This window comes from Vanrija pseudolonga, chromosome 3, assembly GCF_020906515.1.
Source record: "Vanrija pseudolonga chromosome 3, complete sequence".
Classification (NCBI taxonomy): domain Eukaryota; kingdom Fungi; phylum Basidiomycota; class Tremellomycetes; order Trichosporonales; family Trichosporonaceae; genus Vanrija; species Vanrija pseudolonga.
Genome location: NC_085851.1, coordinates 1,595,534 through 1,618,222, shown reverse-complemented (window position 1 = coordinate 1,618,222; position 22,689 = coordinate 1,595,534). Strand labels below are relative to the sequence as shown.

Sequence of the window (22,689 nt, the reverse complement as noted above, 5' to 3'; positions counted from 1 at the left end):
CAGAGGGAGGGTACAGCATCGGGGCAGATGCCGGGTGCCCTCGAGACCCCTGTTGTTCTGAGCAACAAGCATGCTTGCCGACGAGCGGCTGTACCTCGTGGGAACGCGGCAGTAGCCATTTACAGGTACAGGTCATGCAGGTCACCGCGTTGTCAAGGCCGACCGAGCTGCGGATATGTGCTGTTGCTGGCTGGCTGGCTGCATCCCCGAATACAGAAGGACATGCTGGACGAGTGCATGCCGTGATGGGTTGTAATGTTGTCTTGTCGAGCGGGGAGGCCCCAATGTTGTTGTGCTCCTTCCTTCCCTCTCTCCTTTGGCGCGCAGAGGCTGGTTGGCCGCAAGAGAGGCTTCCAAGCCAGCAGCCACCTTGGAATCTGGGTACGGGTTTCGTTGCCCGATGTTTGCGCGTTGCAGTGCACTAGGGGATTTGGCGGATCTCGCGTCCACTGGCACAATCTAGGGTTCATAGGCGCGCAGTAACTATGAATCACATGATTCACGCCTATGAGTCACGTGGAGCCGCGCCTATGACTCATGACACCTCCGACCTCGAGCACAAGTTCAACGCCGGTGCAACAACAATTGTTATCACCTTACTCATCTCGCCACCACCACCATGCCGACGCTCAAGTTCTGCGGAGAGTGGTGAGTAGCACAGGATGGAGCGTGTACACTTACTGACGGTCAGCAACAACCTCCTGTATCCACGAGTGAGCTCACCAAGCGGTTTATGTGCTTCTCGAGCTAACCCCCTCTTCACAGTCAGACAACAACTCCAAGGTCCTCCTGTACCAGTGCCGCAACTGCAACTACTCTGAGAACGCGGTTGCCGAGGACAACTGGGCGCCATGCGTGTACAAGAATGACCTGTTGACGGTTGCGATGTGGGTCGAGCTAGCTGATCTGGAAATGACTTGAGCTGACCACACCGCCCAGGGAACAAGCCGGCGAGACAAAAGACCTCGAGACGGACCCGACGCTGCAGCGCAAGGCGATCCCCTGCCCCAAGTGCCATCATGAGGGGTGCGTTGGCGCGGGCCCTGGAGTTGCGAGTGCGCCGCTGACCCCCCACAGAGCCGTCTTCTACCAGGACCAGGCGAAGCGGCATACCACCAACATGACGCTCTTCTACTACTGCATGAACTGCAAGCAGCTCTTCCGCGACCCCAAGGTCAAGACGAGGTAGACGGCGCGGGCACGACTGTGGCTGTCGCTGCGGCGTATTGCGCCAATGTCCCCCTCGCGTCTCCGTTCTCGCTCCGCTCCGTGTTACGTCCTCATCAGCATCGGCATTTCGCCTCGGCATTCCGCCTGTTCCGTGTCTAGATCGTCTCAGAATCGTGTCTAGAATGCATTGTATAGTACTGTATGGGATTGGTGGCAGCGACAGACTGACGCAATGGCTGAGGGGCTTCATTTCTGAAGAGAGGCAGAGCGGCGCGGCGGTTGCAGATCATGGTCATGTCGTGCCTCGACGCTTGGACCGGACGTGATCGCACCCCTCACAGGCCATCACTGCCCTACCCGCCCAGCTTCCCTACTCGTCGCATTACTATGTCTATGTACAAAATGATATGGATATGCTATGATCCCAGAGTGAAACGTCTAACGCGAGCCCGAGCTCGGGCTCGACTTTTTGTGGTGTTGAAACGGTGCAGCGCAACGCAACGGAACGGCGCCCCGCCGGCCCCGTGACACGCACCTACACCTACTGCGGCCCCTGCGAGTAGTGCAGGTCCTGGATGAGGCCCGTCTTGAGGTCGTACAGCCAGCCGTGGACGTAGACCTGCTTGCCCTGCGCCCAGGCCGTCTGGATGGTCTGGGCGGGTGAGTATTGTCCGACGCGGTGGGGTCGATGGAAGGGGAAGGTGGGGTATTTGGGGAATTTGCACAAGGATCGTGCCTGCGAGGAGCGCGACGTCCTCGCACGTCGAGGTCTCGCACGTCGACCCCCTGCCCCCCCTTGGCTGGGTCCACTTACGTCGGAAGCGACGGCGTTCTTGACGCCCTCGCGGACATTGGCCTTGATGAGGTCGTCGGCGGTCGCGCCGGCAGGCAGCGAGTGGCGGAGCTTGACCAGGGGCGCGAGGAAGCGGCCAAGCGAGTTGCCCGGCGCGGCGCCCTCCTTGGGCGCGGCGTAGGCGGCGTTGCATCCTCCGCAGGCGGTGTGGCCGACAATGGCGACTGTGTGATGGAGTGTGTGATCGTGGACAGTCGAGTGTGGCGTGGCATGACGATGGTGGCGATGATTAGCGCCCTTCCGTCGTCCCAGTCTCCCACACCGCTCTACTCACCGTGCGTGGCGCCGAGGTGGAGGACACCATAGTTGAGGACGGCGTTGGCCGAGTCGTCCTCGGACTGGAACTGGATGTCAGCGGGGCGGGGCGAGGCAAGCCTACCTGGTTGGCGATGTTACGCTGGGCGGGTGTCAGTTGTGCCATCTCTGCCGTCGCTCCCACTCACGTGCACGAACACGTCTCCGGGCTTGCGCTGCATGATAACGCTCTCGGGCACGCGCGAGTCGGCGCAGCCAATCCAGAGCACCGTCGGCGCCTGGCCCGTCGCGAGCTGCGGGAGGAACGTGGGGTCCGCGGCGTTGGTCTGGCCGGCCCACTGGGCGTTTCCGGAGAGGTATGGCGAGAGCTCGGGGTGCGCGGACATTGCGACGGAGTTGGCTGGCGGGGAAAGCGGCGGGGTGGGGAGCGCGGCGGGGAACTGGGGCGGCGTGGTGAGCTGCGTGTGCAGCGGGCGAGGAGACGCCAGCATCCTGCTTAAGTATGCTGCTGCGTCGATGCTCGAGCCGCTAAAGGTGCGAGGACGAGGCCTCCTGCTGAAAGGAGGAACAGGCCGGGAGGACGGCGTGTGCACGCCGCCGTCGTCGTGCGCTGGCGAGTGTTACACTCGAGTATAGATGACGAGTGGTGGAAGGAGTGTGCAGAGGAGGAGGACGAGCAACGCTGCAGCCCTGGGGATGTTGAGGGGGTGGCACAGATGGTGCCGCGGGCGGACCGAGCGGCAGCGGCAGCAGCGGCGGGGGTGGGAATCGGGGGCTGGGGCTGGGGCTGGGGCTGGGGCTGGCGGCAGCGGCCTGCTCTCGCTGGAGTAAAAGCCATCTGGCGTCGTGTGTGCTCGTGTGCTCGTCGTCGTCGTCGTCGTCGTCCTCGTCGTCGTCGTCGGCGACGGACACGGCCTCGGCGCCGAATGTGTCTCGGGACGGCGTGCCCTTCGTCCCTCCCCAAAGGACGCGATACGGACCGACTTTTACTCGCCAGGCACGCCAACCGCGCGATGCCGTTGGAAAGGGCTTGGAAACGTTTAATCCGTCTGTGCCAAGGGGCTACAAGGGGGGAGGGGTGCGTTCACTGGAATCGGTGCGCGTAGGCATGCTGCCACTAGCCACTAGCACTCTCGGAGCCTTTAACGCATCTAGGTATCTATCTCGACGGCACAACGTACCCCCCCGCTGTCACCGCGACTCACCATCACTACCCCCGGCGACTGACTGGCGGACGATGGCGCCCTTTTGCAAGCCCGCGGCGCGGCGCCGCGCTCCCCTCCCTGTGCCCCCGTGGTCGTGCCGCCAGTCACACGGGCGCATTTGCATCCTCAGTTAGTCACCGTAGCAAGGGTGCACCGCGAGCACCGAGCGAGCTCCGGCCGTGGCTCGCCGAGCAGAGCCGACGCTGCTGCATGCCTCGTCGTCCTGCATGTTTGTCGCGACTCGCATCTAACGGCGGCGGCTGCGCGCTTGACACCGCGCCAGTGGACGATGGTCCGCCACCTGCCTCGGCTAGCTCGGCTAGCCACTAATCAGCATCCGAAACAAAACATGCATCACCCGCGCATTAAAATGTCAAATGTTTCATGCTAGTCTACGATTAGCCAGTCGCGCGCGCGCTGGCTCGACGATGCAAGGGTGTGGCCGAGGCCACTCTACACGAGGCGGAGCGCTGAGCCTCCACGCTCACCCTCTCCACCTCCCACACTTCTCCCCCCTCTACTGGTCCTTCTTGACAACCGCGTCAAGCTCGGGCAGAGGCTGCTTGGCCTTCTCGGCCTCCTCGAGCGCGCGGCGCTTCTCACGACGCTCGCGGCCACGGGTGACAAGCTCAGCCGGCTCGAGGTCGGCAAACAGGTACTTGCAGCCAACCTCAATGATGTAGCAGCCGCCAAAGTCGATAATCATGGCCAGCGTGAGCTTGACACGGAAGTTGAAGCTCATGTCGACAAGCTGGAGCCACTTGTTGAGCTCGGGGAACAGGTCGGTAGCGCCAGAGTAGGCAACAGCCGAGGCACCAAGGAGACCGTAGTACAGAGGGCGGTTCTCGCTGATGCCCTCACGGAAGGGACGACCCTGGAAGTTGAGGACGAAGGTCGACACCTGCTGCGAGAGACCAAGGAGGTAGATGGCAGTGTTGAGCAGAGTAGGCTCAAACTTCTTCTCGAGGTCAATGACACCGCGGTCCTCAAGCCCCTGCGAGAGGCGGGTAATGTACACGAGGGCAACAATGTGGACGGCAAACTGCAGGAGGACCGACAGGAGGACGTAGAGGTTGAAGATGTTGCCGAGGGGACGCTCGCGCGAAAGCTTGTCGACGGGCTTGGCACGCGAGATGCAGAGGAAACAGACGCTCATGAGCATGCCGGTGATGGTAACCTGGTAGTCGCCAAACTTGATGCCGTCGAGGTACTGAACCGAGAGCGAGTAGGCAGTGATAAGACAGTTGAGGGCCAGAATCTTGTACATCTGGATCGTGGCAACGAGCGTGCAGCGACCCTGACGGATAATGTTGGAGATGGCGGCAACGTTGGACAGCTTGGAAGTGAAGGGAGCGGCGCACGAAGCGTCACCGAGCTTGATCTGAGGAACCTCCTGGCCCTCGTCCATGTCGGCGAGCTTGGTGGTGATGGTCGCGAGGTCAAACTTCTCCATGGGGTTGCGCTTGCGGGCGTTCTGGTGGCTGGCAGCGACCTCCTCCTGGGTCTTGACAAGCTCAGGGAAGGCCTCGCGAAGCTGAGGAGGAACAGGAGGAGGGGGCTGGTTGAAGCGGGCCGAGATCTTGCACTGCTGCTCGTAAACCTTCTTGATGCGGTCGAGGCGCTGGTGCTCGGCAATCTGCTTGAGGTCGTCCTCGGAACCGTCGAGAAGGGCAACACCAATGTGGGCCTGCTTGAGCGCGCCGACGTCGTTGGTACCATCACCGGCCATGAGGGTGGTGTAGCCGAGCTCACGGAGAGTCGTGACAATGTACTCCTTCTGCGAAGGCGAGACACGGGCGTAGACCCAGGTGTGGGTAACGAGGTCCTTCCAGGTTGGGCGAGCCTCAAACTCCTTGACGGCGGCGCCAGTGATGCAGATGTCGTAGTTGTTGAGAATGTCGGCGTCAATGGGGAGGTCGGGGTTGACGTCGACAATCTTGGTCTCATCAACGTTGCGCCAGACAAGAGCGTCGGTGGAGCCCTCCTTGAGGTCGAGGATCATGACATCGCGGTCGACAATCTCAACGTCGCGGGCAACGTGGGCAGCGGTGAGCGGGTTGTCACCAGTGATCATGATGAGACGGTGCGAAGAGTCGGCAAGCATCTTGAGGGTCTCGACAGCGTCGGGCTTGAGGGGGCAGTGGAAGACGAGGAAGCCAGCAAACTCGAGGTTAGACTCGACCTCGTCACGGTGAATGTTGTTAATCTTGTTGGCGTCGACAGTCATGGTCTTGTAACCAAGGGCAAGGACACGCGAGCCACGGCGAGTGTAGTAGCGGTAGGTGTCGTCGTAGAAGTCGGGGACCTTGGTGTACATCTTCCTGAGGGTCTCGGGGGCACCCTTGACGGCGGCAACCCACTTGCGGCCACTGGCGTCGGTGACAGCCGAGATGGTCGACATGCGCTTGAGAGCCGACGAGAACTGGTAACGGCGGCGAATGTTGATTTGGTACTTGTAAGGAGCGTCCTTGCTGTTGGGCGAGACGTTGTCTCCCTTGGACAGCTTCCAGTCGAGGGCAGTGAGAGTGGTCTTCTCCATGGGGTCGCCGACAATGGTGCCGTCGTCGAGCTGGACAAGGGCGTGGGCGGCAGCGAGCGTGAGGGTGGTCTCCTTGCTGGTCTCGGTAACGGGAGCGAGGTGCTTGGGGTCGGCAGCGTCGACACCGCAGACACCCTCGACAACAAGGTCCTCGCCAGTGATGGTGCCCGTCTTGTCAAAGCAGCAGACGTCGACACGTCCAGCAAAGGGAATGCGGAAGGGCTCAGTGCAGAAGATGGCGTACTTCTGGAGGGCGACAAGCGAGGCGTTGACGGCGAGCGAGAGCTCCATGGGGAGCTCGGGAGGAACGACCGAGGTGATGATGAGAACACAGTCGAGGAGGAGCTTGCCCTTGGCCATGCCGCGCTCGAGCCCCTTGATCCAGACGTAGGCCGAGGCGGCAATGGCGAAGATAAGGAGGAAGAGAATGAAGAGGAACGACTCAAAGTTGTTGGCCGAGACGCGCTCCTGCGAAAAGATCATGGTGCGGACGAGCTGGCCCTGGGTCGTGCCGAAGCCAGTGCGGAGAACAACAGCAAGGCAGCCCTCATCGGGAGTGGTGATACCTCCGGGCTCGGCCTTCTGGACCTGGAGAGCCTTGGTGCCAGAGAAGAGAACCGAGTTGCGGTCAGCGCCGTTGATGTCGAGACGGTCGGTGCCTTCGCGGAGCTCGATGCTCTCCTTGAGAAGAGGGGTCGACTCGCCGGAAAGCATGGCCTCGTTGACGATGGCAGTGCCACGGAGGAGGAGCAGGTCACAGGGGATGCCCGAGTCCGGCTTGGTGCGGAGAACCGAGATGACGTCGCCAGGAACGAGCTCTGACGAGATGACCTCTGTCCACTTGCCGTCGCGGAGAGCCTGAACGGGGTAAGGGGTGATGCTCATCGTGCGGAACTCGGTAAGCGTGCGAACGCGCTGGAAGACGACGGTGCACTCGAAAACGACGAGCATGAAGGCGGTAAAGAGCGAGTAGTACCAGTACTCGTCGAGCATCCAGAGGGCGACGCAGAACATCTGGAAGACGAAGAACGGCGCGACCGAGTGCTCGGCGAAGAGCTCGACAAAGCTGGGGATGGGGATGTGGCACTCGTTGGGGCCGTAGGTCGCCTTGAGGGTCTCGAGGTTGGGGAGGCTCTTGAGGGCGGTCGCGGCGGCCTTGGTCGTCGGCGTGTGGGTGAGCACGCCGCGGGCGTCCTGGAACACGCTGAGGGGCGGGTTCGCGTCACAGGGGTAGGGAATGAGCGTGAAGGTCTTGGTGTCGGGCGAGTAGACGTAAGTGTCGCGCTGGTAGATGAACGAGTAGGTGGGCTCGTCGCTGTTGGGCGTCTGCTTCGAGTCGAGGGGGACCATCTCGCCCTTGCCGCGCTGCTTCTTGGGGACGACGCGGACGTGCGAAGCCGTCTTGAGCGAGTACTCGGTCTTGTAGCAGACGAACGCGCGCACAGCGTTGCTCCAGCGCGTGGCGAGGAAGCTGAGCGCGTGGCCGCCGAACAGGAGGACACAGTAGATGAACGTCCACTCCTCGGACACGATCCACTCGTCATACTTGTAGTAGTAGGCGCGGTAGAGGAGGGGGTAGAGGGCTGTGGGTGGGGGTGAGCTTGCATCGCGCCAGGAAATCCACGAGCTGCTTACACAAGAACGGGAGACCATAGATGCGCATGTACCATCTGATAGGGGTTTCCAGGCAGATCCAGTCAATCTCCTGGCTCTGGATGGCCGGGTGCGACGCCGCCCTTAGTTGGGCTGCGCTAGAGGACAAGGTCAGCATACGTGCTCGCCACTGCGATAACTGCGATAAACGCGACTGTACTCACGACGACATGTTGTGTGTGTTGTGTAGAGTACACGAAGTAGATGGACTCTTGTCGAACTTTTAGTCAGATTGCCAGGCGGCGGCCTTGGTGGACCACTTTTCCGGACATGGCGGCGCGGCACCACCCACCTGCACCCAGGCAACTCCCACAGCCAGGCCACGACGACACTGACGCGGTCGGTGGCACCATGTCCGCTGCGGCGCCACGCGGGGGACAGGGCAGCAGCAAATCACGTGATCCCCACGGTGGGATTGTCAATGAGATTTGCTCCCGTCCGCTGTGGGGGCGCTTGTCGCATGGCATTGGCCCTGAGTGCCCACCCCCGGTGTCGCCGTTGGCCGCCCAGCCAGCCAGCCAGCCTGCCGGGCCTGGCATCCCTCCGCCCGTCGCCTCCATTACCTACGCGCCGACGCCTCCACGTTAACAAGTTTAGAGCCCGCCCGAGCCATTACACTCGTCGCCAACTTCCATCACACCCTCCTCGTCCTCCTCGTCCTCGTCGGCATCTGCTCATTAGACGAGTCGCATCGCCGATACCCCCCCACCCTTCCCCCTTACCCCGGCTACCCCGTCACCTCCCCCCGCCGCCACCATGAACATCTTCCGCTTCCTCGGTGCGTTGTGCCGGTCGTTGCGCGTGTGAACCCCGCGCGCAGCGCGCAGCCAGCAAGCTAGCTCACTAACATTGCCCAGGCGACCTGTCGCACCTCGCGTCAATCTTCATCCTCTTGCACAAGATGACGACGTCGCGCTCGTGCCGCGGTATCAGCTTCAAGTCGCAGGCGCTCTACCTCGCCGTCTTTGTCTCGCGCTACCTCGACCTCTTCTGGGCCTTCCACAGCCTGTACAACACGCTCATGAAGCTCTTCTTCATCGGCGCGACAGGCTACACCCTCTACCTCATGAAGTACCGCTACCGCGCGACCCAGGACCCCGCGCTCGACACGTTCAAGCTCGTGTGGATCCTCGCGCCGGTTACCGTCCTCGCTCTCATCTTCAACTACGAGTTCTCGTTCGCCGAGATCATGTGGTCGTTCTCCATCTGGCTCGAGTCGGTCGCCATCCTCCCCCAGCTCTTCATGCTCCAGCGTACTGGCGAGGCGGAGACCATCACCACCCACTACCTCGCCGCTCTCGGTCTCTACCGTGGTCTCTACATCCCCAACTGGATCTACCGGTGGGTTAACTGGTGCCGAAGGGCCGCTAACCCCGCAGCTACATCACCGAGGGCCAGTTTGACCCCATCGCTGTCACCGCTGGTATCATCCAGACAGCAATCTACGCCGACTTTGGTTACATTGTGAGTGGTCGTGTGGCGAGTGCCCACCCCACAGCGGGTGTGGCTGGTCTGCCACGCGCACGCGCGCGTCGTACACCACCCCTAATCCGCCGCAGTACGTCACCAAGGTCCTCCGCGGACAGAAGTTTGAGCTCCCCGCATAGATGGGCGACGACGAACGGCGGTGCGCGCGCAGACGATCTAGCAGAGGTCATACCCACTCTCATCACGAGCCGTCTTTACACCGAGGCATTGGCCCTCGTGTCCGGAACACATGCGGCCTTGTGCTCTCCTGCATTGGTGCCAGTACCATAGAATGAAATGACAATGCATGGACGGCAGATGATGACATGCAAAATTAGCCAAACACGGCTCGAGAAAGTACAAATGCTACAGCATGCTGCGTGTGTGACAGTGTTCACGTGTGTGATTGTTCTGGGATTGTCCAGTATTATACAGATGGCCTAGGCCTAGGCCGTGGACGCGGCGGGGAACGCGTTGAAGAGGGCGAGCAGCTCGTCGCTCATCTTGCCGTTGGACGCGAGCTTGGACAGTAGGTCCTGGATTTCCTGATCTCCAGCCGAGATCACCGGCTTCTGGTCGACCTCCTCGTTGGCGTCGTCCGCGTGCACGGAGTGACGGAGGCCAGATAGCGCCGGCGGGCTCACACGAGAGCCTGCCTCGCTCTCGGGCCGCGGGCTGATGTCCATTGGCGATCCACCAGGGCTAGAGAGGAGCAGAGCCGAGTGTGGCAGGTTGGACGGCATGGACGGCGGCGAGCTCGGTGGCAGCTGCGAAAAGTCGAACGGCTCCGGCGTGTCGGATGGCTGGTGCCCGAGATCCGACGCGTCGAGGTTGCCGACTGATGAAGTGCGCTGGAAGAGCTGCGAGAAGACGTCGTCCTCTGAGCTCGCAGCCATGCTCGTGGGTGCCATGCCGAGGTCGATGTCCCGCCCACGAAGGGCAGACGATACGCCCTTGATGTCGGCCTGGGAGCGGAGAGCAGGCGACTTGGCGATCGACTTGTGCGACGTCCCAGGCGCCATCGAGAAGCCGTCGACGTCGAAGAACGCCGACAGATCGGCGTTCCATCCTGTGTGGCTCTCGGCTGTGCCGGCACCGTCGTCGCTGAGTGGCATGGCGAGGCTGGGCATTGCGTCCCCAAAGATGCGGCGAAGATTGGTGTTTGGGCTGGCGTTGGGGTCGATCGTGTTGTCGTCGGCCGCGGCAACGGGCCCCGAGGGCGGGCACGATGATGGCCCAGCGTCGACCCAGCCGCCTGGGGAGCTGGCAGCCACAGCCGTCGTACCGGCAAACTTGGCGTTGCGAACATTCTTTGGAAGTGGTGCCGGGCCGCGAGGAGGCGAGGTCATGGGCATGGCACGGGGAATGGCAGGCAGCGAAGAAGAGGCTCGTGATCTCGTGGCGCGCATGTTGGCGATGCGCTGCGCATCCTTTTCCGCGACCATGGTCAATGTCCGCTTGAAGGTGCTTGCCTCTCCAGCGGCCGAGCGCGGGAGCAGCGTCCTGTCGAGGCCAGTAGGGGTGTCAACCGATGACCAGAGGCTGGGCGGCCTCATCATCTTGGTCTTGTTATAGTAGAGTCCACAAGCGTTGCAAACGCGCACGCTCTCTCCCTCATCGTTGTTTCTCGTACGCCACACCGTGCTCTTGATGGTGCCGCAGTTCCAGCACTTTGGCGTCGGGGGTGCTTCTTGCGACTTGCGGGCTTCCTTTTGAGCAAGGGCGAGCATCGGCGTGCCGGTGATCTTCTCGAGCATGCGGAGGAACGCTGGGCTCTGGAGCAGCTTCTGCGCATGCTCTTTGGACATGTGGTCAGGTCGCAGCTCAGGTGGGATGCTGGCGAAGAACTGGTCGGCGCGGGACGACGGCGGCGCAGGTGACGAGCGTGCAGCCGTCTGATTGCCGTCTAATGCGCCGAGTCTCTCGCGCTGTGTAGCGACAGGGCCGCGCTTGGGCTGCTTGGGTGGACGTCCTCGTGGACGACCACCAGTCGACTTTGGCAGTGGGCGCTTTGCAGGCACGGTCGCCGTGTCGGCTTCGCTGCCCATCGAAATGTCCGAGGTGAGGTCGACTGGCGTAGCCTCGCTTGGTGGAAGCGCCACCTGCGGTGGGGTCGGCTGACGAGGTGGCGCGGCAGGGAGCACTCCGGAAAACATGCCACTCTCGACGGCGTAGTGCAGGGGGCCAGGGAACATGCTGGCGGACGACATGCCCGACTTGAGCCCGATGGCGACCTCGATACCCCACGCCTCGCGGTCCTGGCTGCTGTTGGCCGCCAGCGCCTCCAGGCCTGACAGCCCCGCCTCCTGGGCACCAATGCCGACAAACTCTGCGCGGCGCACCAGTCTACCGGTAATTAAGCTCTTCCCCGCCCCGGGCTCGCCCAGCGCCCACGACACGAGGCCCTTGCCCGTCCACACCTCCGAGTGCGGTGCGAAGCGGTGTGCCGGCGCGGCACGCGACTTGCGGAGGAAGGTCTCGCGGGGGTCGAGGACATATAATGACAGGTCGGGCGTGCCGGGGTGAGTCGGGTGGATTTCGGGGCTGCACCGCGTGAGCAAATTATAGGCGGACGCCATCACGACGCGTCTCCCCGTTGGCGTCGACGCCGCGGCGCACTCACCTAGCCATCACTACGCCCTGCACCACTGTCTTGAGGTAAATTGCTCCCCATGCCTCGTCCTCTGCGCCATCCACTCTGGACCCCCCAACATTGGGGTGCACGTAGACCTGGTACAGGCCGGGAAAGGTTGCGAGGAAGGTCTGGCTCGACGACTGGAGGTGGTACGAGACTTGGACTTGTGGGGTCAGCGGCTTCCTTTGTCTGTGCGCGACGTACCAGGTAGCTGGTGGATGCGGTTTGGGGTGAGCGGCTGGGCCATGGTGAGAGGGCCGCTGCGGGGTGGGACGTGGACGCGATAGTGGAGGGGTGGTGGTGGTGGTGATCACACGAGTTGGCGAGGCAAGGGGAGGAAGGAGGAGTTTAAGAACGGCCGGTGGCGGGGATCCGAGTTGTGGAGTTGGGTGCCGGCGCGCAGAGATGAAGGGACAAGCAACGCGAAGTGAGAGTGTCGTCGCGTCGTCGTTGTCGATGTAGTCGCGCGAAGTGATCAATGTTGCGCTTTCAGTCCTGAGGTTGGTTGAAGCCTGAAGGCTGGGTGGTGCAATTCCTGACTGACTGACTGACGCCGGCCGGTGGGTGCGAGCGAGCAGGAGCAAGGGGAGAGTCAAACACCCGCCGCCGCCCACGGCTCCAACCAACGCCGCCTGACCCAAACACCACGTGCAACACCCTGACGAGAAAACCAGTCGCGTCAACAACTGGGTCCACTGGCTGGACTCGGGACCAAATTGTCGACACCCACAAGCCCACCTTCGCGTCTCCACTTTGCCCCTGTGGCGTCCGTGTCGTGTCTCCGCCGGCACAATCTGCTGAGCTGAAGCCAATTGGGCACGACTCACCCCCTGGCTCATAGCCCCGCGTCTAGCAATTCATCCTATGCACACTCGCACATGGCCGCTAATGTAGTGCGGAATGGCATGCCCCAGGCGTCATTACAATGCGGTCAAAAGGTGGGCTCCGTGTTTGGAGTCATTGGAGTGTGTGTTGCTTGCTGTGCCAGCCAGCCAGGGTGAACGCGTCGAGGTCTAAGCGCAGCGGGTGACGGTCGCGTCGAGCGACGCACTCTTGCTGGCGGCTCCAAGATGCCCACACAGCGGGCAGGGGTGCAGGGGTATCAACATTGCAGTCATCATGACAGCGATCAAGCGACGCGACGCGGTCACGCCGTACGCCCCGGCACATACGCCCACCTGCCATGCAATACTATACATACACTGTCACACACACCTACTTCCTCCGCTCAAGCTTCCACTTCCACTGCTTGCCAACAAACTTCTTGCGCTCGCCATTCCGGTCCTCAGGCGCATTCTCGTCGTCCACAAAGCCTTCCTCGCGCACCTTGCGTGCCGCACCCTTGCCCATGAGCCCCTTGGTCGTCTCGAGACGGGCCTCGGCTTGCCTGAGCAGGCGGACGCGACCAAGCAGGGCTGAGAGGTTGCCGAGGAGCTCCATGCGGTGTTCCTGCAATGTCAGACATACTCCAGTCGGTGAAGGGTGGCCCACCCCACTCACCCTTGCCTCTTCCAGCCTCTCCTCCTCATCGTCCTCTTCCTCCTCCTCCTCCACAACAGCCACAGCCTTGCCCTTGCGCTTCTTCTTTGGCTCTGGGGGTGCGAGCCATCCAAGATCGGGCGCGGCCTCCTCCTCCTCGACCACCTCTACTGTCTCCTCCTCGGCGCCGTAAGAGTCGACTGAGGTGTCAGCGTCGTCCACACGGCAGTCACCGCACTCACACTCCTCCTTGCCCTCGGCAAACACAACGTGTCCCTGGGCCGGCGCGCGTCCCTTGCCCTTGCGCTTTGTCTGATCGGGGCGGAGCACGACGCCCATCTCTGCGAGCTTCTCCACCTCTGCGAGCTCAGACGCCGCCGTCCACTCTGAGCTTGGTCCAGCGACAGGGGCGGAGACCTCGAGCTGGGCGCGAAGCTTGAGGATCTTCTTCTCGTCTTGCGCAATCTGGACCTTGATGTATCCGACGTCCTGCGTCTTGAGGAGCTTGACGACGTCGACGGACAGCGCCTCGTTCCCGCGGTTGGCGATGGCCACTCCATTGTCTGTCTTGCCCTTGATCATGCCCCAGTAGAACTCATCCTTGTTCCTGAAGGCGGCCTTCTCGCGCAGCTTTTTGATACGGTCCTTCTTGCTCTTGTAATCACGCGCACGGTGGACATAGTCCTTGTGCTTCTCGAGCAGGCCAAGCTTGCGGCGGTGAAGCGGTTGGGCACGCTCCTTGTGGTTGCGCCTCGACATGAGGTCTGGAGGTCAGCGATCGGCTCGAGGGAGCGGGTCCAGTGTCCACCTACTCTTCCTCGCTGCGTTGACCATGTTGGGCAGCTGCCTTTGTGGCCTGGGGTTGCTGAACGAGGTTGTCTTTGAGGTTTCAATGTGAGATAGGTGGCAACTGCAGCAACTTGCATAGAACACTGAACTTTTGGGAGCAATTACGTGTGAAATTTGTTTACAGGCTTGTGACGTCGGCCGACCGACCACGTGGTAGGGTATCACTTGCTTCACTCGGCGACGTCGGACCATACTCGACTTTTTCCGACCCTCCATCTTGATGGGAATCATCACCATCTCACTCGCGTCGCTCACTACCTCCGACAAACGCGCCGCAAACTCATCGGCAGCTGCCCCGACCGCCGCCGCCGCTCCCCGCACCTGATCACCCTCCTTACTCGCCGAGCCATGGCCGCAAGAGGCGTGGCCCTGCTCGCCTGGCAGCAAAAGCTGGGGCAGCAGACGGCGCGCCAGGCCCACATCGGTTTCAGGTATGCTGCTGGTCTCGGCTACTCGTCTCTGCCACCGGTGCTGAGCGCTGGACGGATACATGCCCATGGCCATGGCCAGCTGTTGAGGGCGTTCTCGTCGGCTGCCGCTACTCGCCCAACGCTCAGCATCCGCGATGCGGCAGTGGTCCGCCTCGGACGCCGCTTCGAATCGACTGAGGCCGCCAAGCCGGAAGAGAAGGCGACGTCCACCCCGACCACGACGGCGACGCCCACCCCGGCCACGACACCTGCCTCGACCAGCGTCGCGACCAAGCCTGAAAAGTCGGCAGACACGGCATCGGTCGGCAAGCTCATCTCGCTCGCCAAGCCGCAGTGGAAGCTGCTGACGTTTGGCGTCGGCATGCTTGTCGTGTCTACCGGCGTCAGTCTGTCCGTCCCTTACATCATCGGTCGTATCATCGATTTCTTCGCCCCCGGATCCAAGGAGACTCTGTTGTTCGGCATGCCTCTCGAACAGGCCGCTCTGGCCCTTGCTGCCTTCCTGCTGTTCGGCGCACTGGCCAACTCGGCCCGCAGCATCGCGCTTCGTCTCGCTGGTCAGAAGACTGTCGCTCAGATCAGGAACAAGACATACAAGCAGTATCTCGCCCTCCCGCCATCACACATTGAAAGCACGGGCGTCGGTGATGCCTTGTCGCGCTTGGGCCAGGACTCGTCTATCGTCGGCCAGAGTTTGAGCGAAAACCTCGGCGAGGGTCTCAAGGCGGTTCTTGGCACGGCAGTCGGAGTCGGAGCCATGTACCTCATCTCGCCCAAGCTCTGTGGTGTCATGCTCCTGCTCTTCCCTCCTATTTCGATCGGCTCGTACTTTTATGGTCGCTACATTCGCCAGCTGTCCCTCAAGACGCAGGAGGCGCTCGGTAACATGAGCAAAACCGCCGAGGAGCGTCTCTCCGCGCACAGGACAGTCACAGCGTCCAACATGCAGCCTCTGGAGCGTGCTCGCTTCGCTCAAAAGGTCAACACCGTGTTTGGTCTCCAGAAGAAGGAGACGTACGCGAACGGTATCTTCCAGGGTGCAAACGAAGTCGCCGGTGACCTTGCCATGATCGGTCTTCTTATCTACGGCGGTATTCTGGTGCAGCGCGGCGAAATTACCGTCGGCGACATGACCACCTCGCTCATTTATGTCAACTGGATCGAGTGGAGTTTGAACAGTGAGTCGGGGGTCTTTGGCCGGCGCTGACGGTAGCTCTCGCGTCGTTCTTTACTGGTCTTATGCGTGGTGTTGGTGCTTCCCAGCGCATCATCTCTCTTCACGCTCTGGACTCGCCCGTTCCCCTTTCTATTGGTGCCCCTGTCACCAAGAAGGACGCTGGTGCTATTGAGCTCCGCGACGTTGCGTTTGCGTACCCCTCGCGCCCCGATGTCAAGGTCCTCGACGGCGTCAACCTCCGCATTGACCAGGGCGAGCAGGTGGCTCTCGTCGGCGGAAGTGGTAGCGGCAAGAGCTCAATCCAGCTGCTTCTTCTCCGCTTCTACGACCCCACGTCGGGCCAGGTCCGCTTCGGCTCCAAGGACATTCGCGACTTTGAGCCCGAGTCGTGGCGTGGCCGCATCGGCTACGTGCCTCAGGACCCTGTGCTCTTCGGCGGTACCATCGAGGACAACATCAAGTACGGCCACCCCGACGCCACGCGCGGTGAGGTCATCCGCGCGGCCAACATTGCCCACTGTGACTTCATCGAGCGCCTGCCCGAGGGCTACGACACGGTCATCACCAAGGCAAGTCTGTCGGGCGGCCAGCGCCAGCGTATCGCCATTGCGCGTGCGCTCGTCGGCCACCCGTCAGTGCTGATGATGGACGAGGCGACGTCGGCTCTCGACTCGGAGTCTGAGCGCGCCGTCAACGCTGCGCTCGACACGCTTTTCAACGACACGGACATCACTGTCATTCTCATTGCCCACCGTCTCTCGTCTATCGCGTCGGCTGACCGCGTCGTTTACCTTGAGGGCGGTCGGGTTATGGAGGATGGATCGTACCCCGACCTCATCTCGCGTCCTCACGGCCGCTTCAGAAAGATGGTTCAGGGACAATTGGCCGCGATTGGCGACCCTGCTGAGGATGAGGGACCTGTTGAGCCCGTCACTCCTCCGGAGGAGCCGTCGTCCCAGCCAGCCATCACCGTCAACACCCCTGCTGCCGTCGCCGCTTCGCCTTTCGCCAACGGCCAGCGCCGTCACGCCCACACCCGTGCCGCCGCCCGCCGCTCCTACTCGTCCCAGCCCCCTGTTCCCGAGCCCCCGGTCGCCGAGGCGGCCAAGGACGTGATCAAGGCCCTCCCCCCTGCGAAGGACTACAGCACCGTCTGGCAGGCGGCGTCTGCTCCGGCAACTCCCCTGGCTGACCTCGGTGCCGGCGTGCCGGCCGCCCCCGAGGCTCCTCTCTCGGCATACAAGCCCGTGCCACCTTTCACTGCCCGTCGCTTGATCGGCGTCTACTCCAAGCTGTCGAAGCGCAACCTTTCCGTCCTCATGACGCTGACCGCTACGACCGGATTCGCCCTCTCGCCCCTGCCCCTCTCCCTTCCTGTGCTGCTCAACCTCACAATCGGCACGTTCCTTACTTCGGCCGCGGCCAACACAATCAACCAGATCCTCGAGGCTCCGATTGACGCGCAGACGCCCCGTACCCGTGTCCGTCCGCTCGTCGCCCGTCTCGTGACGCCTTTCCATGCCGCGATGTTCGCGACCGTCTGCACTGTCGCTGGCGGCGCGATCCTCTGGTTTGGCTGCAACCCCACGACGGCTCTCCTCGGCATTGGCAACCTGATCCTCTACGCCGGCGTCTACACGCCGATGAAGCGCTTCAGCGTTTCCAACACGTGGATTGGTGCCGTTGTCGGTGCCATCACCCCGCTCATGGGCTGGACGGCCACCGGTGGCTCCCTCTGGCCCACGGCTGAGCAGCCGCTCCTCCTCCACTGGCCCTTCTCCGACCTGCCTATCGACCTTCCCAACCCGCTCACCGCCTGGATGCTCGCCATCCTGCTGTTCTCGTGGCAATTCCCCCACTTCAACGCCCTCTCGCACATGATTCGGCCGTTCTACGCCGTGTCCGGCTACCCGATGCTTTCCGTGCTCTCGCCGCGTCTCAACGCCCTCGTGTCATTGCGGCACACGGCGCTTCTGGTACCGATCTGCGCCGTCCTTGCCCCTCTGAGTGGATCGGTGGACTGGTCGTTTGCCCTCACCTCTGCGCTGCCCAACGCCGTCTTCCTCAAGTCCGCGTGGGAGTTTTACAAGCGCACCAATGAGACGACGGCCAAACGTGTCTTCTTCGTCAGCCTGTGGTACCTGCCTGCAGTGCTCGTGCTCATGCTAGTGCACAAGAACCTGTATGGGTGGCTGCGGCGAGAGATGGACTGGGAGAACAGCGACGAGGGAAGGAAGGAAATACGGGCAATTGAGGAGAGCCGAGGTCGAGTCTTGAAGCACAGAGACTGAGGCGGTTGCATAGACACAGTTTGTATCATTACCCCATAGCAATTGCGCATGGCATCTCATCATCTCTCATCGGTACGAGCACACAGAGTGCCCGAGTGTGCGTGTGTGAGGACGAGGAGGAGGACATGGGGTCAGCCACAAGCCTCTTGATATTTTTGCCACTCAGGACCCCTGTCAAAATCAAACGCCATCCAAGCCGCGGTCTACTCACCCACTCGATGCCGACAGACGCGTAAACTAGGCCGTGACTCTACACTTCCACAACACAACAACAAACCACATCCACACACACCCCATCCACATCCCCATGCGCAGATAGTATCACTGCCCACCGTGATTCGCTCAATACGAATCAATCCAGCCGCGCGGTGCGGGCCGCCGTCGCGGTCGCGCGCCATCGCGCTCGCACGAGCGCTGTCAACAACAGCGCGAGACGCGAGCGCCGCATGGCGATCTTCACCAATACCCCTTCCCCAATGGCGCGGTGTCCACTCCTCCACTCCCGCATGGCGACCGGCAGCGAGCTCGCCCGCACCGGCAGCACATGCGCCGATGCCGGCTCCGGCGTTCGACGACATCCCGCCCGACTTTGACTTTGCGTCGCTGTTCCCTGCGCGGCCGGTCCAGCCGATCGAGGAGGCCTTCTCGCCGCCCGACGCCGAGTTTGACGCCGTGCGCGAGGAGGCCGAGCACCGGCCGCTCGAGGACGCGTCGTTCGAGGTCGAGCACCCTGCCCCGCCGTCGCCGGTGACGTTTGACGCGGCGGACGCGGTGCCCAAGCGCCGGCGACGCAAAAAGGCCGACATCGTCGCGGCGTACCACCCGCCGCTGCCGCTCGGTGCCATGCCCGAGGACGGGATGACGCGGTTCGACTGGCGCGGACGCGCGCTCAGCAGGCAGAAGCACACCGCGGGGAGATACTGGTTCCCCGAGGCGTTTCGGACACGCGTGACACCGCCCATGACTAAGGTGACCGAGATTGAGCCCCTGTTCGACGAGCTGAGGCGATACTCTGAGCAGTGAGTTGGGTGCAACGGCGCCGCTGACGCCAGCTTTGTGCCGCTGCTGCAAGCTGAGCAGAACGAGGCGGAACACCAGTTCGAAGCCAGGTTGAAAGAGTGGCCGGATGACAAGCTCCGCCGAGAGGGATACATGCTCGACAAGCTCGTCGCGAACACCGACTTCAAGCCCTCGTACAAGGTCGAGGGCAAGGTTGTCACCTTCTCGCGTGCCGGGTCAGATGCGACAAAGCCGCTCCCGCCGCACCTGTTCTCTGCTGGCCAGGCAGTGCTGTGGAGCCGGACGGACCCGCTCGTCGACGCTGTATGCGAGCCGGGAGCCAAGGACACCGAGGCCAAGCTCCGCGGCGCCGTGCTCTCCGCCACGCGCGGGCACGTGCGTGTGGTCTTCCCCTCGCTGCCAGACGACTTTGATCGCGGGACGTGGCGAATCGATATCGGGTGCAGCGACTTTGCGTACCGCCGCCAGCGGGAAGCGATTGACCGGCTCAACCTCGACCCCGTGCAACAGGACATGAGCCAATTCAGGAGCGGCGGCCAGGTCGCCGGGCCGCGGGCGATCGAGGACGAGGTGCTCGATGAGAATCGCAGACGGTCAAACTCGGAGCAGCAGGTGCTCGTGGGGACCGCGTTGCGGGACCTCCTCCTGCGCAGATTCCAGCTCGACTACGCCCCGCCGTCGATGGGCGCGCCGGCTGGCGACGAAGTGGTGGTGCACGACGCGCTTGACATGAAGCCTTCGGACGTGGACGCGACGCTCAGCCCGACGATGCATGCCGATGAGGCCGCGCCCCGCGGCGTCATCTCCCGTAACAAGCTCATTGATAGCTGGACACGACGATACCGCACCCCCGAGGGACAGGACCCGGTGGTCGTTGAGGGCGATCCCGTCGTGCCGCTCAACGCTAGTCAGACGCGGGCGATTGCCATGATGCTCAGCGAGCGGCTGAGCTTGGTGCAGGGGGTGAGTGGGCCTTGTAGAATCGCGCTGACTCCAGCCCCCTGGAACCGGCAAGACCCGCGTCATTGTCGAAACGATCAAGCTGCTCAAGCAGCACTGGCAACTCCCCCACCCTATCCTAGTTTGTGCCCACACCAACGTCGCGGTGGACAACCTGCTCGACGGCCTGCGTTCGCACGGCCTCAAGCCGGTGCGGTTCGGCACAGCGGCGCGCGTGCCCGCTCATCTCCAAGACTACACATTTGAGAGCAGGATGGAGGAGCACCCCGCGTTCCGCGCACTCGAACGGGCCAAGGAGGAGCAGAAACTGCTGCGAGACAAGATGGCCGACGGTGCCATGCCTGCCCCTGTGCGCAAGGCGCATCAGCTGCGCGTAAACCAGCTCAACGGGCAAATCTTTGGGCTCAAGAAGAGACTGCAGTTTGAGGTGCTTGCCGATGCCGACGTCGTGTGCACGACATGTCTGTCTGCCACTTCGCGCATGCTGGACAACATCGACTTTCCGTTTGTCTTCCTCGACGAGGCAAGCATGGCCACAGAGCCTCTCTCGCTCGTGCCGCTTACGAAGGGCTCGTCACAAGTGGCCATCATCGGCGACCATAAGCAGCTCCCGCCCGTCATTGTGAGCGAGGAGGCGCAGGCCGGCGGACTCGCCACCAGCATGTTCGAACGCCTCATCCACGAGCGCCACATCCCGTCCATCATGCTCGACACGCAGTACCGCATGCACCCGGATATCTCGGCCTTCTCCAGCAAGACGTTCTATAATGGACAGCTTAAGGACGGGACGGTGGGCGGTGACGGGCAGGTCCGCGCGGGACTCGAGCCGCCCGCGACGGACTTTTTGCAGGTGACGCCCGAGGGCAAACGCCTCAACGTGACCTTTTTGAATCACGACTTTCCCGAGTCGCCCGAGAACCAGAGCATTGCGAATCACCACGAGGCAAGCCGTGTGTGTGATATCGTGTATGACCTACTGGACAAGAACCCTGATCTGCGGGGCGAGGATATCGGCGTGATTGCGCCGTACGCTGCGCAAATCCGCACGATTACCGAGTATCTCCACGTCGACCCGAATAGACAGTACGGGTTCCAGCAAGTGCTTGGTGCCGAGCGCGCAATGCAAGTCGCCGACGTCGAGGTCAAGACTGTCGACGGGTTTGAAGGGCGCGAGAAGCAGGTCATCGTCTTCTCGACTGTGCGATCCAACTCGGCGGGATACATTGGTTTCCTGTCCGACTGGCGGCGGCTCAATGTCGGGCTGACGCGAGCCAAGAGGGTGGGTTGAGGTTGTGTGGTTAGTAGCTGACGTGCCCAGGGCTTGATCATCCTGGGGTCGGCACGGACGTTGGCCATGGCCCGCACGGGCGTGTATGCGACCGAGTCTCTGCCCAAGGACGGTGCGCGGGTGTGGCGCGAGTTCATGGCGCATCTGCGGGCCAACGACATGGTGGTGGACGAGGATGGGGGGTAGGGGACGCGACTGTATTAGAGACGCGACTGTACTAGAGCTATTCATATATCCTGCATTCAGTACCCATCATGCACACATCTCTGCGGCTTTGTGTGGGAGGAGGCTAGTTTGGCCCCATTCCGCCGAGACGCGTCGTGCGTCGAGCGAGCCAAATTCATGCCTGTTTGTTTGTATGTTGTCGTTGTCGTTGTCGTAGACTAGGCGTCGTGCGTGTTTCATAGCTTGTTTACAAGACTGCGTGCATGCACGCGCCCCAATTCAGAGGGTTTGTTTACGTGGGTATTGAGCTCATGTTGTCGTTGTCTTGGATTAGAGTTGAGCCTCGTCTCGTCTCTCCGCCACAAACGCAAACGGGTTCCATTGGGCCGACGGGGGCTGCCAAGGTTAGCAAGGTTCCAGCCTCTGGCGCCTTACAGCATGGTACTAGACACGGAGATGGCAGATCTGTCCCGTGCCGTTAGACATTTGTCGTTGGCTGGGTTCCGCCGTGACAGCTAATGGTTCATTCGGGATTACGAACAGAGGCTAGAAGGATAGAGGGCACAGAGGGCGGCTATTTCGGCCGTTGCAGGGGCAGAAAATACTCTGACGTTGCTGCTGCGGTGAATACAACCTAAGTAACTTGGACGAAACCTGTGCAGTCCTGATCGTCGCCTACAGTCATGGTTGGGTAATTAGGCGATCGAGCGCAACTCAGGGCAGGGCCAAAACCGCGTGACGCCTTGGGTTGGCACGAAATTAGACACTCTCTCGCTCGGAGTACTTACTCTGACGCGCGTGCCTAGATTCGCTACGTGCGTGCGTTTCATGTCGGGCTACGAAGCTACGGACAGGACAGCCAGCGAAAAAAAAGTCGCTCAACGAGCATCGACCACGCAACAACGCACTCGCAAGCGGTCGGTCCTTGCGTGGGCTTGGCCAACGATCAGCGCAGATCATGACGACGACAACGATGATGACGCTGGCGCTGACGAAGCGAGCTTCAACACCGCCTTGATGAACACCCAGAAGCAAGCAACTAAGCGGACAGCGGCCGTTGCCGTTGCCGTCGCCACCACCAAACGCGTCGCGCCGCCACCGCCGCCACCACCTTCTCTGCCCACTCGGCCCACTTTGCGCCGGAACCTGACCAGGGCGTGGAATGTCCCCCTCTGGGCTACTGCTGGCTGACACTTCTTTCTGCGCCCGATGGATAAATGACAGGGGAGACCATCAGTAGGGACTGGCGCAG

At 62.0% G+C, this 22,689-nt stretch overlaps 7 protein-coding genes across 7 annotated transcripts; 3 read left to right on the top strand and 4 right to left on the bottom strand.

Moving 5' to 3' along the window:
• The first annotated feature begins 595 nt into the window (after window positions 1-595).
• Window positions 596-1,376, top strand: RPB9 (DNA-directed RNA polymerase II subunit RPB9). The gene is made up of 5 exons (XM_062770717.1): window positions 596-648; window positions 692-713; window positions 766-887; window positions 940-1,026; window positions 1,078-1,376. Exons 1-5 carry the CDS (start codon window positions 620-622, stop codon window positions 1,187-1,189), a joined length of 372 nt encoding a protein of 123 aa, XP_062626701.1. The 5' UTR covers window positions 596-619; the 3' UTR covers window positions 1,190-1,376.
• A 335-nt stretch (window positions 1,377-1,711) lies between these two features.
• Window positions 1,712-2,664, bottom strand: can_1 (Carbonic anhydrase 2; the record flags this gene model as incomplete). The annotated part of the gene is made up of 5 exons (XM_062770716.1): window positions 1,712-1,822; window positions 1,985-2,187; window positions 2,298-2,367; window positions 2,403-2,420; window positions 2,467-2,664. 5 exons carry the CDS (start codon window positions 2,662-2,664, stop codon window positions 1,712-1,714), a joined length of 600 nt encoding a protein of 199 aa, XP_062626700.1.
• A 1,153-nt stretch (window positions 2,665-3,817) lies between these two features.
• On the bottom strand, window positions 3,818-7,890 carry cta4 (Manganese-transporting ATPase 4). Its single transcript, XM_062770715.1, has 3 exons — window positions 7,840-7,890; window positions 7,658-7,773; window positions 3,818-7,605 (listed from the first exon to the last, which is right to left on the bottom strand). The coding sequence occupies exons 1-3, from the start codon at window positions 7,845-7,847 to the stop codon at window positions 4,001-4,003; spliced, it is 3,729 nt and encodes a 1,242-aa protein (XP_062626699.1). The 5' UTR covers window positions 7,848-7,890; the 3' UTR covers window positions 3,818-4,000.
• Window positions 7,891-8,431: 541 nt separating this feature from the next.
• On the top strand, window positions 8,432-9,282 carry KdelR (ER lumen protein-retaining receptor; the record flags this gene model as incomplete). The annotated part of the gene is made up of 4 exons (XM_062770714.1): window positions 8,432-8,453; window positions 8,533-9,016; window positions 9,055-9,139; window positions 9,235-9,282. 4 exons carry the CDS (start codon window positions 8,432-8,434, stop codon window positions 9,280-9,282), a joined length of 639 nt encoding a protein of 212 aa, XP_062626698.1.
• Window positions 9,283-9,588: 306 nt separating this feature from the next.
• Window positions 9,589-12,024, bottom strand: ams2 (CENP-A multicopy suppressor protein 2; the record flags this gene model as incomplete). Its single annotated transcript, XM_062770713.1, has 3 exons — window positions 9,589-11,731; window positions 11,766-11,940; window positions 11,982-12,024. 3 exons carry the CDS (start codon window positions 12,022-12,024, stop codon window positions 9,589-9,591), a joined length of 2,361 nt encoding a protein of 786 aa, XP_062626697.1.
• Window positions 12,025-12,956: 932 nt separating this feature from the next.
• Window positions 12,957-14,159, bottom strand: UTP11 (U3 small nucleolar RNA-associated protein 11). The gene is made up of 4 exons (XM_062770712.1): window positions 14,069-14,159; window positions 13,499-14,020; window positions 13,278-13,456; window positions 12,957-13,226 (listed from the first exon to the last, which is right to left on the bottom strand). The coding sequence occupies exons 1-4, from the start codon at window positions 14,088-14,090 to the stop codon at window positions 12,993-12,995; spliced, it is 957 nt and encodes a 318-aa protein (XP_062626696.1). The 5' UTR covers window positions 14,091-14,159; the 3' UTR covers window positions 12,957-12,992.
• Window positions 14,160-14,348: 189 nt separating this feature from the next.
• mdl1 (ATP-dependent permease MDL1, mitochondrial) lies at window positions 14,349-21,480 on the top strand. Its single transcript, XM_062770711.1, has 6 exons — window positions 14,349-15,714; window positions 15,750-17,978; window positions 18,525-19,023; window positions 19,057-19,987; window positions 20,022-21,263; window positions 21,303-21,480. Exons 1-6 carry the CDS (start codon window positions 14,454-14,456, stop codon window positions 21,456-21,458), a joined length of 6,318 nt encoding a protein of 2,105 aa, XP_062626695.1. The 5' UTR covers window positions 14,349-14,453; the 3' UTR covers window positions 21,459-21,480.
• Window positions 21,481-22,689: the final 1,209 nt, after the last annotated feature.